We start from the raw sequence: 17,364 nt of genomic DNA on the forward strand, positions 1-17,364 counted from the left end.
AAAGCTACAGTAATCAAGACAGTATGGTACTGGCACAAAAACAGAGATATAGATCAATGGAACAGGATAGAAAGCCCAGAGATAAACCCATGTACATATGGTCACCTTATCTTTGGTAAAGGAGGCAAGATTATACAATGGAGAAAAGACAGCCTCTTCAATAAGTGGTGCTGGGAAAAATGGACAGCTACATGTAAGAGAATGAAATTAGAACACTTCCTAACACCATACACAAAAATAAACTCAAAATGGATTAAAGACCTAAATGTAAGGCCAGACACTATCAAACTCTTAGAGGAAAATATAGGCAGAAGACTCTATGACATAAATCACAGCAAGATCCTTTTTGACCCACCTCCTAGAGAGATGGGAATAAAAACAAAAATAAGCAAATGGGACCTAATGAAACTTCAAAGCTTTTGCACAGCAAAGGAAACCATAAACAAGACGAAAAGACAACCCTCATAATGGGAGAAAATATTTGCAAACAAAGCAACTGACAAAGGATTAATATCCAAAATATACAAGCAGCACATGCAGCTCAATATTAAAAAAACAAAGAACCCAATCCAAAAATGGGCAGAAGACCTAAATAGACATTTCTCCAAACAAGATATACAGATTGCCAAAAAACACATGAAAAGATGCTCAACATCACTAGTCATCAGAGAAATGCAAATCAAAACTACAATGCGGTATCACCTCACACTGGTCAGAATAGCCATCATCTAAAAACGTACAAACAGTAAATTCTGGAGAGGGTGTGGAGAAAAGGGAACCCTCTTGCACTGTTGGTGGGAATGTGAATTGATACAGCCACTATAGAACAGTATGGAGGTTCCTTAAAAAACTAAAAACAGCACTACCATATGACTTAGCAATCTCACTACTGGGCATATACCCTTAGAAAACCATAGTTCAAAAAGACTCATGTACCACAATGTTCACTGCAGCACTATTTACAATAGCCAGGACATAGAAGCAACCTAAGTGTCCATCAACAGATGAATGGATAAGAAGATGTGGCACATATATACAATGGAATATTACTCAGCCATAAAAAGAAATGAAATTGAGTTATTTGTAGTGAGGTCAATGGACCTAGAGTCTGTCATACAGAGTGAAGTAAGTCAGAAAAACAAGTACCATATGCTAACACATATATATGGAATCTAAAAAAAAAATGGTTCTAATGAACCTAGGGGCAGGACAGGAATAAAGATGCAGACATAGAGAATGGACTTCAGGACACAGGGAGGGGGAAGGGTAAGCTGGGATGAAGTTAGAAAGTAGCATGGACCTATATACACTACCAAATGTAAAACAGATAGCTAGTGGGAAGCAGCAACATAGCACAGGGAGATCAGCTTGGTGCTTTGTGAGCACCTAGAGGGGTGGGATAAGGAGGGTGGGAGGGAGACACAAGGGGGAGGAGATATGGAGATATACATATGCATACAGCTGATTCCCTTTGTTATACAGGAGAAACTAACGCAACATTGTAAAGCAATTATACTGCAGTAAAGATGTTAAAAAAAAAATGCATGTACCCCTATGTTCATAACAGCACTCTTCACAATAGCCAAAACATGGAAACAACCTAGGTGTCCATCAACAGATTAATGGATAAAGAAGATGTGGTACATATATATACAATGGAATACTACTCAGCCATAAAAAAGAACGAAATAATGCTATTTGCAGCAACATGGATGCAACTGGAGAATATCATACTAAGTGAAGTAAGTCAGAAAGAGAAAGACAAATACCATATGATATCACTTATATGTGGAACCTAAAATATGGCACAAATGAACCTATCTATAAAAAGGAAACAGACTCACAGACATAGAGAACAGACTTGTGGTTGCCAAGCAGGAGCGGGAGAGAGAGAGGGACGGACTGGGAGTTTGGGGTTGGTAGATGCAAACTATTACATTTAGAATGGATAAAGACCAAGGTCCTATTGTATAGCACAGGGAACTATACTCAATATCCTGTGATAAACTATAATGGAAAAGAATATATTAAAAACAAAGAAACAAAAAAAGAATTCCTGGGTTGTACTTCATACTGCAGAATTTCAACCCTTAATAATGCAGTGATGGTAGGACTTTATATAATAGATCCGACACAATCAATCTTCTATAGTCCCTCTCAATAAACCCTCAAAAAGAAAGTTTTATCCTGTGGAACTTTTCTTATAACTGGACTAAAGATAACATGAAGGAAATTAAAAACAAAACAACCCTAAAAATGTCTGGAGGTAGGAGTCTAATACAGACGGTCATTTTTAAATGCTTCCTGTTTCTGTGATGTTTGGGGGGATAAGGAGGGAGGGGAACAACATTTCTTTGGAATAAGAAGAATAAGAGAAAATATATATAGTTTTGAGATGGCTGGTTTTTGAGATACCAAAAGCAGCTTTCACCTTAAAGAGTAAGAAAGAAACAGTCATTCAGAGATCAGTTAATTAGAGGAAAAACTCTTTAACTGTGGCTATAAGAAGTTAATCATTTTCATTTAAATGGATAATTTAAAATTAATAAATAAGTTTTCAAAGACTTCAAACTATAATTTAAAAAGTGGGGCTTCCCTGGTGGCGCAGTGGTTAAGAATCTGCCTGCCAATGCAGGAGACACAGGTTCGAGCCCTAGTCTGGAAGATCCCACATGCCACAGAGCAACTAAGCCCGTGCGCCACAACTACTGAGCCCACACACCACAACTACTGAAGGCTTAGAGCCTGTCCTCCGCAACAAGAGAAGCCACTGCAATGAGAAGCCCACGCACCGCAACAAAGAGCAGCCCCTGCTCGCTGCAACTAGAGAAAGCCCACGTGTAGCAACGAAGACCCACTGCGGCCAAAAAAAAAAACAAAACGTGAAAATAATCTGAATTTAAATCCTACTTTCCATAGCTTCAATCCTAAACCAAGGAAAGCTTCAAGAATTTTAAACAAACCAGAGAGATTAAAATGAGCTGTTACAGACTATCTAACCATTTAAAAGAACAGTGATCAAATAGAAAGAAAAACCTTTCCAAGGACATTTCCCTCACCAATTGCATACAGTAGATTTTCCTAAGATAATTAAATTTCGCAAATCCAATCCAAATGAAAACATGAGGGAAATGCTCTATTTAAGCTTCCCCATGTTACAAGTTTAGGGCCACGGTTTTCAAATTGTATAACATAGGAAGTCCTCTTAAGATGATCCAGGACCATCCTGGGGACCAGGAGAAACAAAGCAGGAACAAAGCCATCTGCTTCCACAAAAGCTGCAACAAGAGAAGCACTATTTTCTGATTTCCAGGCTAGCATTCAAGATATGAATGCAGTTCTTTAAAAAAGATCTGGCAAGTGAAAAAATATGAAAAATGATATTTACCTGGGCATATAATGCATAGCCTTCAGCACACCTTGGAAATTTCTTTATGACCTCTTCAAAACCTTTCATAGCTGCTTGGATTTGTGAAGAATTGTTTCCCGTATATGCTTGGCGATACTGTGTAAAAAAATCAAAACAGGCCGGTCAAATCAAGAACTCAAAAACTCAGGAAATGTTAACATATTATAAAAGTCACACAAAATTACATAAATATTCCCAGAGAAGCAGGCAATCTGCTACATAATTTGCTGCATCTAAAAGGGTTCCACGGGAATATCTCTAGAGCAGGGATCCAAAGGCTATGTACAATTAGGACTTCATTGCCACTAAACAATTTCAAGATGTTCAGTATTCTAGAAGAAGACAAACTAACTTGTAACAGGTTAACTTTGTACATAAGTAGGGGAATTTTAAATTCAATATATTATCACTTTATTATTTATTTTTTATTATTACTTCATAATAAAAGTATTATAAAGCTTCATCTGATAACATTTTTAATCTGTAATATAAATGTGTTTGTGACCCAATTTCTTTCTTTAAAAGGAAAATCCTTTTAGGACTCAGGGTATGGGGTTAACTGAAGTATCTGATTTCACTAGAAATGGCCTTATTTTACCTAATTTTCAACTTTGTGTTTCTGAATATTAATAGCTCTACAAAGGCGAAATGAGAGATGAGTTATATGGTGTCATGATTGCAGAGTATTTCCTCTAAATGCTTTTGTTCTTCATACTGGTTTATGGTAGAGAATTAGAGAAAAGAGTGCTGTTTAGGGGGCATAAAATCAGGGACAAACATCTATCAAGATGAACCAAATAAGGCATCCAGAGAAATATTGGAGCAGAACCTCAAGTAATACACACTTCTACTTTCCTAAACTGACATTTTTTTCTCCCTGTCAGTAGATGATTTTGTAGACAATAATACTCATTTTTGTTATCAATGGGAAATACTGATGTTTAGGAAAATACAAAAGAAAGTCGAACCTACCAATGCAAAACATTTCTGAGCTTGTGCCAGAGCAGACTCAGGTCTTAATCTAATACATTCATCAAAATCTGCTACTGCTTCTTCAACTTGATCAAGCAGTATTTTCAGCTAAGGAAAAAAAGTACATAGATAAACGCAGTTCAAAATAACAAGTACACCAGTTAAATATGTACCGTGCCTCTTAGTACAGCTCTGCATAATGCTACGCATGAAATTATTCAATATAGAATTACTTTCTAGAAATAGTGAACTAGAAAATCTTATAATTTTAAAGGAAAGATTCTAAAACTTAAAACCAGTGTCCAATTTTTTTAAAAAGCACTATAAACCTACCATTTTCATCACTCTTAAGTGATTTTTCTTCTAGAAAATGAAGTATCTGTACTTTCAAACGTCAAAGTAGATCAGACAGTAGATAATTACATTTCAAATTAATCTTAAAAGACACTACCAGTAAGGATCAAAATACCAAGAATTTTAAGGTTATCTCAACACTTCTTAAGACCCCTCAGACAGAAATATGAGATAAAATTCTCCATTAGAAATAACCTGACTTTTCTGTTATTATATGGATTAGCCCATACTTTCTACTCTAATGCATTCCAAGAAGCCACGTCACACAAGCAGATTTATAAAGCCGTGTTTTCTCCAGATGAGGCTGAAATTGGGAACTGTTTTCTTCACTATATATTTTTACTAAAAAACAAATATACATGTTATAAAACTCCATTCAGAAGAGATTTTTTTGATACTGTCTGGATAATTCAGGCTAATATTTCCTTACAGCAAGAAGCCCACAAAAATCATTCTGTTGATTCTAGCATTAACTCAAAATGCTCATTACATTTTCTTTCTTTGTCACTACATGTTTTTAACGTTTTAATGTTGAAACATGTTTTACATGTTTTTAATCTTGAAAACCTATGAAGCAGAAACACCTGAAAAACAAACCTGATATGCAAAAGCCAACATTTATAGCCTTCCTCTTCCTTTTTGCAAGTAAATATCAGGACAAATGTTCAAGATGGGACTAAATAAATGCCAACCCAAACTGTAAACCACTCTGATACTTTGTTCACAGCTATCACAAGTGATGCAAGAAAACTTTAAAGACATTCTCAAAATGGTATCAAATTCCTTAATTCAAAGATCAGAACTTTTTAAGAAAATTAATTTACCTGTCCTCGGTGGTGATAAACATCTGCATTCTGAGGATCGATGTCGGCAGCCATGTTAAAATCCTGAGTAGACAGCAAAGGCTGCTGCTGTTGCATATACATGCTGCCTCTTTTGATGAGAGCATTTGCTCGAAGCTATATACCCCAAATGAGGAAAGATTCATCATTACTACTTTTATTCTAATTTAGTTTTTTTAAAATAACAGCTGTATTGAGATGTAATTCACATACCATAAAGCTCACCATTTAAAAGTATATAAGCCAGTCATTTTTAGTATATTCAGAGTTGTGCAACTGTCACCACTAATTCTAGAATGTTTTCATCACTCCCGAAGGAAATCTCATACACATTAGCAGGCATTCCCTATTTCCTGCCTAATTCTCAGTCCCTAGAAACCATCAGTCTTTTTTTCTCTTTCTATGGATGTGTATATTCCAGACATTTCATACAAACTGGAATTGTACATAATGCAGTCTTTTTGTGACTGGCTTCTTTCACATAGCATGTTTTCAAGGTTTGTCTATGTTGTAACATGTATCAGTACTTCATTCTTTTCTTTTTTAAAATACCTTTATTGGAGTATAATTGCTTTACAATGGTGTGTTAGTGTCTGCTGTATAACAAAGTGAACCAGCTATGTGTATACATATACCCCCATATCCCCTCCCTCTTGAGCCTCCCTCCCACCCTCCCCACCCCACCCCACCCCTCTAGGTCATCACAAAGCATTGGAGCTGATCTCCCTGTGCAGCTTCCCACTAGCCATCCATTTTACATTTGGTGGTGTATATATGTCAGTGCTACTCTCTCACTTCATCCAGCTCATTCTTTTTTAATGGTTAAATAATATTCCATTGTATAGATATATCACATTTTATTTATCTGTTCCCCAGCTGATGGACATTTGAGTTGCTTCCACTTTTTTTTTTTTTTTTTTGCGGTACGCGGGCCTCTCACTGTTGTGGCCTCTCCTGTTGCGGAGCACAGACTCCGGACGCGCAGGCTCAGCGGCCATGGCTCACGGGCCCAGCCGCTCCGTGGTATGTGGGATATTCCCGGACCGGGGCACGAACCCATGTCCCCTGCATCGGCAGGCGGACTCTCAACCACTGCGCCACCAGGGAAGCCCAAGAAGGCTTCCACTTTTTGGCTCTTATGAATAATGCTGCTATGAACATTCATGTACAAGTTTTTGTGTTGACATATGAATTCAATTCTCGTGGGTATAGATACCTAGGAGAGGAACTACTGGGTCACATGGTAACTCTATGTTTAACATTTTGAGGAACTTCCCAACCCCAACTAATTTCCAAAGGGATTTTACCATTTTACATTCCTACCAGCAATGTATGAGAGTTCCAACTTCTCCATATCTATACTAATACTTTTAATTGTCCAAATTTCTGATTACAGCCATCCTAGTGGGTATAAAGTGATACCTCGTTGTGATTTTGATTTGCATTTCCCTAAGGGCTAATGATGCTAAGCAGCTTTTCTTGTCCTTATTGGCTATTTGTACATATTCTTTGGGAAAATGTCTATTCAGATCCTTTCCTGGTTTTAAATTAGGCTATCTTTTTATTGTTGAGTTGTAAGAAAACTTCTTTAATATATTCTGGATACAAGCCCCTTATCAGATATATGACTCGTGAATATTTTCTCCCATCCTGTGGAATGTGTTTTCCCTTTTTTTGGTCACTTGTGCTTTTGGTGTCATGCCTAAGGAACCACAGCTTAATCTAAAGTATTGAAGATTTCCTCCTATGTTTTCTTCTAAGAGTTTTATAGTTTTGGCTCTTAACATTCAGGTCTCTGATCCGTTCTGAGCTCATTTTTGTACATGGCATATGACAGGCATCATCACTTGCCATTAAAACAAAAAATCATGATCATGAAATAAGAAATAGGGTTCTTCTCTAAAATTTTTTTCAAGGCAAAAGTACATACAAATGTCTTCCTCAATGAAACAAATAAGAATGCCCTCACAACAATAACAAAAACACATAACAGAACATATTTGTAATCATCAGGAAAATCAGCAGGAAATAAAATTAATTATTACTAGGGTATCTTCAACTTGAAAATCTATTTTGAGAAGGACTTTTAACAAATATTTTTCATTTGGAGGTGAATAAAGCCAGAGTTCACTTAATTCAATGAGGAAAAAGAGATGTTAACCATCTAATAAGGAGTACAGCACTTTGGCAGCTAACCGCTATTCTTGTTACACTGAGTAGAAGGCTCATATTCGACAGACCCCCCCACTGAATCTTAATTATAAAAATAACTACATACACACAAGAACACTTAGAAAACGAAAAGCTGTTCCAACCACACAACTGCAAAAACTTTTGGTATATTTCAGTATATTTCTATATTATATTTTTAGATCTTGTTTTTTCCTCATGTAAATAAAATCAGAATATATTAAATGTGTTTATTTTTTATTAAATGCATTTTATAACCCTGTACTACATATTGCATGTTATTTACAATACTACCTATAGCACTGCTACATCACCTTTACCCCTACCCAAATATAGTCCAATACAGTAAGGAGAAGCTATACGGGGAAGCTGAAGCTACCACATATTATAGGGGGAAAAAAAAGGTCCTTTCCTAGTTAAAGATATCTAGCACTGACATTTATGATTCAGTTTCACTGCACCAACTCAATCATCATTAGGCGTAGTCCCTTCCAAAACAAAAAATAATCTTTTGGAGAATGGCAACTGAAATGCCAAAACTTTGGCAAAACATACCTAAAAGTCTTATTTTTATTTATTATTAATTTTTTCACATGCACACACACAGAGTTTTAAATGTACCTTCACATTAGCTTCTTTCAAGCTGATGACCTTATCTAAATCTGGTTTGGCTGCGTTGGCATTACCAATAAGCAAGTAGAAAGTAGCTCGTAGTAATAATGCTTCTGCCATGTATTTGCCTTGGGCATCTATTTCTTTTGAGCATTCACTTATGATTTTATCATAGTTTTCTTCCTCCATATACTGTTTGGCCTTTAAGTATCCAGAGCTGAAAATAAAATAAGCACAGGAAATTACTATTTATTACTAATAAAATGAACATAAAAAATTACTAAAAAAGCATCAAATGCTAAAACTTGCCACATTTAGTATACCTGAGTTAAACAACTGTCCTCCTCCCCTTAAACAAGTTAGCCAGTCAATGTGAGACTGGAGTGTGGGTGGTGGTATGCGGGGCAGTGTGTGTAACAGATTAGGATTTTTGATGCAGACTGGGATTTTCTTGCTGCCTTGAAGAAAGAGTTTTAAAAAAGGAAACAACAGAGAAAATGGCAGAAACCTAGGGTTATTGCCCAGGCTTCAACATTTAGACACATGAAAAGATGAGCTAATGACAGACTGATCTGCAACATAGAAAATGATCCTGTCTTATTCACCTTCTTCTCTGTGGCACATTGATGGCACGCAACAGTTATTTTATGACTAACAGAAAGAACAGAGAAATAGAAAGTTATCAAGTGAGTTTAGGGTCACAGAACCCAAGGGAAGAGGTGTGACCTGAGTTGTACTTTGTAAAGATCACTCTGGCTGTGTTGTGGGAAATGGACTGTAAGGGAGCAAGAACTGGAGGCAGGGAAATGTCTATTGATAAAAGGCTCTCATCCAGAAGTTGTGCTGTTTCACCTAAAAGAACAGACCTAGAATGAATAGGTGGAAATATCAAAGAAGCAGACTCTTCCATCAAATAGTACTTAAAGAAAACACCTTCCCCTACTTTTTAAAAAGCAGTGACCACAATATCATCACTCTTTTAAGATGATGACTTTTATTGAGAAGGCTTGTAGAAGGAATTTTTTGAACTGAAAAGGAATTTATACTATATGTCCTTTAAGGGGCACTGTAAATTACATTTTCTTATTTCATTTGCTACATATTCTGAATAGAGAAAACTGGCAAGTGACCTAAAAGTTATGTCAGTCAAAGTCTTACAAACTCTGTGCTAACCTTTCTTATAATTACATTCTAATATTCCCTGCACTCTAGTTTTATTCCTCAGGTCACCAGGGTAAGACAAAATAATTATTAAATCAGATTGGAAGTAATAACGGTTCCTATTTATTGAGAACCTAAGTGCTAGATACTCACAAACATGACCTCTAAACCTCACAATAAGCCTCAAAGGTAATTATTACTTCCCCATTCAAAAAATGATGAAGCTAAGGCTCAGAGTAAAATAGAATTCAAAAACTTAGGACCAATTCCAATTAGTGTTCTGGTGAGAGATAGCTATGTCCTGCCACCTCTCAAGACAGTTTTTAGAATAATGGTATTAACTTCACTGTAGTTTTTCTGGGATAAGGACTATTTCCTAATCAGAAGAGGCAATTATTGGCATCACCTTAAACATTTACTTCCCATCTACAATCTTCTCAAAGAGATTCCTCACCAACTAACTCAAACTTGAACATCTTGGCACAATTATACATAGTATTCTCCCTTAAAAGGTGGCCAATAATGGTAGAAAAATTGGGAGATACAACTTAAAAGCAATCTTTTTCCTTAAACCTTCCAATATGCTATAGATGCAAAATTATGCTTTGCTTTGGGAACAGTATTCCCTTTTCTTCCAAACTCATTAGAAAATGTCATGTTGGTAATAATGTTGTACCTTCTCTTAGAGAGGAGAGCTAGCCTCAACAGCAAGATAAAAGTATTGATAAATATAAATGGATAAGCAGGCTAGATAGCTTATATACTACATTATATCACTTGACCTCCAGTTGTAAACATAGTATCTTATACTTTGGTTTCAGCTCTCTACAGGAGCAAACACAAACCCAAAGAATGGCATTTTCCTAGGCATGCAGAAAAAACCTTGAAGAAAGTCACTCTTTTGGGCACTCCTAAAAATTAAATTATATATTATAAACTTTCCTGCACTAAAACATCTGGATATTGAGCTACACAATCATTTTTTAAGTTAGTGCCCCTGTTCAAATATAATCAAACACTTGATCTCCACTAGGATATCTCTTGAGAATATCATGTAGGACCTTAAAAGCAGGGCAGACTTCTGGCAGTAAAACCTTGAGTCACCAGAGAGGTAACTCTTAGGGTGTAATAGACATGTGTGAGAAGAGAAGTATTTTTATTATTATAATATTATTATATATTATAATTTTGTTATATTTATATCTATTTATAAACAGATTTTTTGGAGATAACTCAGAGTTCCACTTTGGCTCTATGGCAGCAAAAAACCCCACAACCACGCCCCCGCCAAAAAAAACACAGAACATTAAGTAGATACTATACTCGAGACACTTACTTTTCTTTTACTTCTAAAGCCTCCCCTTCCTTGTCTTTATCTTCATCAGACTTCTCTCCTTTAAGCATTGGCTGAGAAATTATATCATCCGTGAAAGAACTGAAGTAAGATTTGATAAACTGTGGAGATGGCATCAGAGGTTCACGATTCTGAAATTTAATCATATTTATACACATCAAAATAGAAAACACTAACCAAAGAAGCAGATGCCTTTGTAGAATACTGAGAACCACTGTCGTAAAAACTGGCGTCTCATTTTCAGATAACTGAAGAATATCAGGCTCCAAACCGTAGCGCAATAGACAGTGGAACTGGTAATGCTGCCAGTCCCAGCTGTTCAAAGTAGGTTTTAAATGAGAACCTTCCCCCTCTCCAAAGATGTAAAATGTCAAGAACTCTTAGAACCACTCACTAAAAGAAGGTGAAATCTGGAACAAAGGAGGTAAATAACTGCTGAGTTAAAATTATCTCCTTCTGAGTTAAAATTATCTTCCTGTCCTAGAAGATTAATATCTCAATTTACTACTCAGGACCATGTCTTACACAGGTGCTAAAATGTTAAGTCCATCTACCATGGGCTTTCATTTGTCCCCTACTTATTCTGCATCTGAAGATCTCCACTGGAGTAAGTGCCACTGAAAGCCAGAATGAAATCTCATTTCCTCTTTTAATTATTACTTTTTCCCATGGCAACCTGATTCATAATCATAGAAGTATTTTGTTTCTCCTTATTATACTTAAGATGATAAAGTTTTAAAGGAAGAAGGAAAAGGGACTAATGTCACCAAAGGGCTCTCATAACATATTTTGGATCCTTTGCAAAATTCAACCCAAAGACTTTAGAGTTGAAATACGGTATTCTAAATTGTACGTATAACAAATACCATTTCTAATATTTTGGTAGATATAATGTCTTTGTATTTGAAGGAGGGGAAAAAAATGAATCTGGCTTTGTAAGTATATGATCTAATCTAGGATAGATGAGAGTGGGGTAAATAAGAAAACTGAATAGAAAAATCTAAGGAATTCACACTCTTTTTTTGGTGCTCTCTCTGGGGAGAGACTCAGTGTGTCTTTTTTTTTAAATGGTACAGTTACTTTTTAAATTTTATTTATTTATTTATTTATTTATTTACTTTTGACTGTGTTGGGTCTTCGTTTCTGTGCGAGGGCTTTCTCTAGTTGTGGCAAGCGGGGGCCACTCTTCATCGCGGTGCGCAGGCCTCTCACTATCGTGGCCTTTCTTGTTGCGGAGCACAGGCTCCAGACACGCAGGCTCAGTAGTTGTGGCTCACGGGCCTAGCTGCTCCACGGCATGTGGGATCTTCCCAGACCAGGGCTTGAACCCGTGTCCCCTGCATTAGCAGACAGATTCTCAACCACTGCGCCACCAGGGAAGCCCCAGTGTGTCTTAATTACCATTTTAAATCAAATGGTCACCACCAAGTGATAAATACACCTAACTTAAGTATTTCACTGAAGACCCTGTGTTGGAATATATAAGTGGCAATCATCTACCACTTCAGGGAAAAAGCTTAAATAGAAATTTAAATAGCCCTTACTGAAGTTGAATAAATCATTAATGTCTTGTAGTTTCCTATTTCAGCTTAGAAATGAAGCTACCACTTCCGTGTCTTTCAGAGTTACAAATTTAAAATGAGAACAATATTTTATAAGTAATGGCCTTAAGTATCAAAGGAACAAGATACAAATTCTAGCTCTGCCACTTATTAGCTATGTGACCTTACACGTCATTCTCAGTTTTCTCATCTCTAAAATAGCAATAAAAATACTATCCTTATTTATCTTATAGGGTTATTGTAAAAATAAAAATAATAAAATGAAAAGTATTTTGCAAAGTGGAATACAAACAGGTTAGAAAATATATGTGGAAACTAATCTGGAACCTATATAAATGTAGGTCATCATATTTTCTTACTACTCTGCAGTCCAACCAGTATAATTACTCAACAATAGCATTATACTCAAGGAAACGAGGTTCCTTCAAAGTTCAATTTGTGAGACTCTAACATGGTATTTTGCAAAATATTTTGAGGAGCACCAGTTCTAGTTCCTCAGAACAGCATGTTCTACCAGATGCTGAAGGGAAGGAAATAAGTTCCAGAGTTTAAAGAGACTGAGAACCAGTATAGCTGTATTTGGAGATTCACAACACATACTAGCACAAGAAAGTCCTGCAGTGAAGAAACCTGTTTTAACTGTTTTACTCAGCTAATATTCAGAGATGTAAAGTTAAAAATACAGACAGATTATTAAATCAACTTAAGAGAAAAGCAAGTTATTATTAAAGAAAAAAGAAACAACTGCCTCGATATTATGAAATTTAGCAGAAAACCTCTACCGATGTTTAGTAATACCTGTGGTACTCCCACAGCCCTCTACTTATATCCCTCCATGACACTTTACCAATATCATGCCTTTTATACTTATTAATGGTCCCTCTCATTAAGGACTTTGTAAGGGCAAGGACCATGTCTTTGTACCTACCCTCCTAAAATGCCTATTATGGACCTCTGTTCAATAAATATTTCTTGAATTAAACCATCTACTAACTGTGTAAAACCAATGCCAATTTATACAGCATATCTTTAAAAACTTTAAAGAGTACAAGTTGGCAATTTTTTTCTGTAAAAGGCCAGATAGTAAATATTTTAGGCTTTATGTGCCATACAGTCTCTGTCACAACCACTCAACTCTGCTGTTGTAGCTTAAAAGCATCTAAAACAATGTGTGAGTGGCTGAGTTCCAATAAAACACTGTTGGCACATTATTTATAAAAACAGGTGGCAGGCTGGATTTGGCCTGTAGGCCATTGTTTGGCAACTTCTAATATACATGAATTCTTTCAATATCCTCCAGGTGCAATACTGGACATAGTTTACATTCTTATTTTAAAAAAGTAAACCACAAAAGCCCAAGATTACAGGAAAAAGAAATATAATCCGGATCTAATTTCAGTTGTAACCATCATGCCCAAGTTTAAGCAGTATAAATTAGAAATGACCCTTCACAATGTATACTCCCTCTATTAACCAATTCAGATTAACTTACCTTATATTTTTCTTTGGCTTTCTCTTTTCCAAGAAGTTTAAGAACTTTATCAGCTAACAGCATGCTTTGCTGATTTTGGAACCCTTCTAATATACACACAGCAGTGACATCTAGAAATGATGCAGAAAACAAGAGTAAGTATGAAATTATCACAAACATGATTAGCAGCATCAAATGGATTCAATGTTACCACAGAAAGCCAAACTACATGCATAACTTTATGTGGCTATCATTTCCAATAAACTGATTCTTAACACTTTAGTTTTACATACTTTACGACCAAACTCAAAGCTCAGAAAGTCACTCTACTTCTCTAGAATTCACTTTCCTCACCTGTGAAATGAAAGGGACTATACTACACCATTTGTGATGTTTCTCATCACTCCAACATTGTACATAGCAAATAAAACAAGTAATCCAGGAATATTCTTTTCTGGCCGGTTAAGTATATGCCAAATCAACATAATGTGGCTCTCTTATGTCTGGTCTTTTTATAGGCCTCAGGGTTACTCCTCGTCTCCAAAGCCATCTTGCCACAGAGCTCTCAATTAAATCTGCTTCAAAATACCATTTTAACCTGGCTATGCTAGAGCTCAACACACAGTGGTCTGAAATTTAGAAGATCAATGTTTCCTTAACCTCTCAACTTTTCATTCAAAGTAGTGAACAATGGCTGTCTCTTTCTTTTTGAACTCAATTTCTCACAATTCCAAATCCTTGCTCCTCCAAACAAGTCAATCTGCTGTATGTTCCCCTGATAATCTCGCTAGTGCCAATGTCAATTCCCCATCCCATTTCTCCATCTAAAATCCATTTAAACTCCTCTCTACAATTATCGCTTAATAACTTCAAAGTTTGGTTCAAAACTCAGAAGTCTCTTTTCCAAAGCAACACTCCTTCTACCCACCATCAAAGTACATGATACCACAAAACCTCAAGTTTTTCTAAAATGTTCTCTAAACCACTCTCAATTGGTAATCCTGATTTTAAAAAATAAACAAATAAAACAGCTTTTCCCTTTTAAATAATGTTATCTAAAAAAAAATTATAGCTAAATTTCTGATTATTGATGCTTTTAAAGCAAATCTATGTAGTGGAAAGTACTTTTCGACTGCAGAAATTGCATTTTGGTTTAGCTCTACATCACCCAGAAGACTGTACTTTATAGGCCAGTGGCGGATACCCTAATTTGAAGTTTTGGCAACAGATATGGCCAATCAGAGGCCAAAGAATATTTATAATATTTACTGAGAACGGCAAATTCACTTGCTGCTTTGTATCAATTACATAATTTCTAACTGAGTATAAGATAATGTCTGAAAATTGCAAGGGCAAAAAACAAATGTTTTCTTTAATGATTCATCTCAAAATTATTTCATATTTATATAGGATATTAACTGAAAAATACATAGAATCTTAGAAACACTATCGCTCACTAAAACCTCTCTTCTGATTTCTTATTCATGAAATTACACTGATGCTCATTAATTGACAAGTTTAAAATGTGTGGTATATAAACTCTAAATCATTTAATTTACCATAGTGGGGAACCAAGACAGTACTCAAGTATCTGCAATCTCAATTTAAACTAGAAATCAAAGTCTCAATTGGGGAAGAGTAAAACTTTTAAACACAATTGATTTCTCTACTCATAGGCAGAGTTTCATATAAATTTACCAATGACTATGAAGCCTTTAGTAATTTTCATACATAAACACAAAAATACCCTCACCTTCTAAACATTCCTTCTTATTGTCTAGCTTCTCGTGGGCTTTTGCACGTCTAAAGAGAGCTTTCACATATTTGGGATTAAGTTCAACAGCCTTTGTACAATCTTGTGCCACCTCTTTCCATTTTTGCTGTAATGAAAGTATTAAAAAAAAGTCACACTAAAGGAAGCACTGTTTGACAGAAATCAGTTTTCTAAACTCAGTAGGCCAAGTATTAAGAATCCCACAACAGAAAAAATATTCCCAATTCATAAAAAGAGTTAATATCCACAATACATTATAACAGCTCATATAAATAACTGTAATAAAGATTGGCAACCTAATTTTTAAAAATAGGTAAAAGACATATTTAAGCCATCTTTCTACCACCAAATCTACAACCTACCTGCATCTATGTGATATCATCTCCTCCTTCCCTCCTGTTAAAACTGAGGAAACACCCCTCTTCACCAAAGGCCAACTTTCCACTTGTGGTATGGATCCACATTCTCTCCACTTCAAGGACTTCACTGTTAGCTATCCTGCCTCTGCACCAATCTGCTTCTCTACTGAATCATTCCTATTAGCATAAAAACACTTGCTTTAGTATTTTCTACCTTTTAAAAACACTCCTTTGATTCTGTAATTCCCTGCAGTTATTACCCCATTTCTTAGCTCCTGTTTATTGCCAAACCTCCAAGGAGTCGCCACTCTACTTGATTTCCATTTACCTCACCGGCTGCTCCTTCCCAATTTCTGTAGCTGACTTCTCCCCCTCTATCTGATTTTTACATGCTGGAATGCTCAAGGACTCATCCCTTCTCTCTCTTAGGTGATCACATCTATTGTCCTCGTAGTATATAACATCTAAAATTAGATGACTCCAAACTTTATCTCTTTAACCCAAACCACACTCCTAAAATAAAGACATTTCTCAATTCAACTGTCAGCTGACTCACTCCTTCCTCAATCCACCATTATTAAAACTCCTGCTTCTCACGCTTCACATCCAATACAACAGCAAATTCTGTTGGTCTTCAGCTTTCCTTCATGTCCCACTTAGGCAACTACAACAACATCCTTCCTTAGTCTCCCTGCCTCCACTCTTGCCTCCCTCCAATATATTCTTGACAGAACAGTGAGAACAATTTTAGACGATGTTCCTGCCCTATTTAAAACCCTTAAATATTTCCCGTTACACTCAGAATCAAATCCAACCTTCTTACCATTGCAAGGCTTTGCCTGATCTGGCCTCTGCTACCTTTCCAGTTTCATCTCTCTATACCCCAGGATCCTTTATACATACTTCTTTAATCATGGCAAACTCCTGCCTACCTCAGAGCAATTACATACACTGTTCCTCCATTTGTAACACTCTATTCTGCACTGTTTTACGCACCAACCCCACTCATTCGTCTATTATAGAATCAAAGCATTTATCAAAATGTCATTTAAGTTGTTTTGCGATCCTTGAGTTCTATGCATAATTGTTTGCTTTTATAGACCCAGCTCCTACTACACCTTTCATATACGAAACAGTCAATAAAATTTCGTTGAACAAAAAATGCAGAGAATATAAATACCGAATAAACATAGAAAAAGATTGTCCACTTCACCAACATCTCAAAAATTGCAAACTAAAACAATGAGAGAGAATTTTTCTCCTACCAGAGTGGCAAATATTATTAAGACTGATAATACACATAG

The 17,364-nt window shown here is 36.0% G+C and overlaps 1 protein-coding gene across 1 annotated transcript in view; it reads right to left on the minus strand.

Moving 5' to 3' along the window:
- TOMM70 (translocase of outer mitochondrial membrane 70) overlaps nt 1–17,364 on the minus strand; it is a 45,527-nt gene that overhangs the window by 11,996 nt on the left and 16,167 nt on the right. The window contains exons 3-9 of the mRNA XM_082840436.1: nt 15,681–15,807; nt 13,949–14,058; nt 10,877–11,025; nt 8,389–8,596; nt 5,560–5,694; nt 4,382–4,489; nt 3,389–3,505 (exon numbers count right to left, since the gene is read on the minus strand). Of these exons, the coding sequence (XP_082696562.1) occupies nt 3,389–3,505; nt 4,382–4,489; nt 5,560–5,694; nt 8,389–8,596; nt 10,877–11,025; nt 13,949–14,058; nt 15,681–15,807 (954 nt within the window). The remainder of the gene's footprint in view (nt 1–3,388; nt 3,506–4,381; nt 4,490–5,559; nt 5,695–8,388; nt 8,597–10,876; nt 11,026–13,948; nt 14,059–15,680; nt 15,808–17,364) is intronic.

This window comes from Leucopleurus acutus, assembly GCF_964270905.1.
Source record: "Leucopleurus acutus genome assembly, chromosome: 5".
Taxonomy (NCBI): domain Eukaryota; kingdom Metazoa; phylum Chordata; class Mammalia; order Artiodactyla; family Delphinidae; genus Leucopleurus; species Leucopleurus acutus.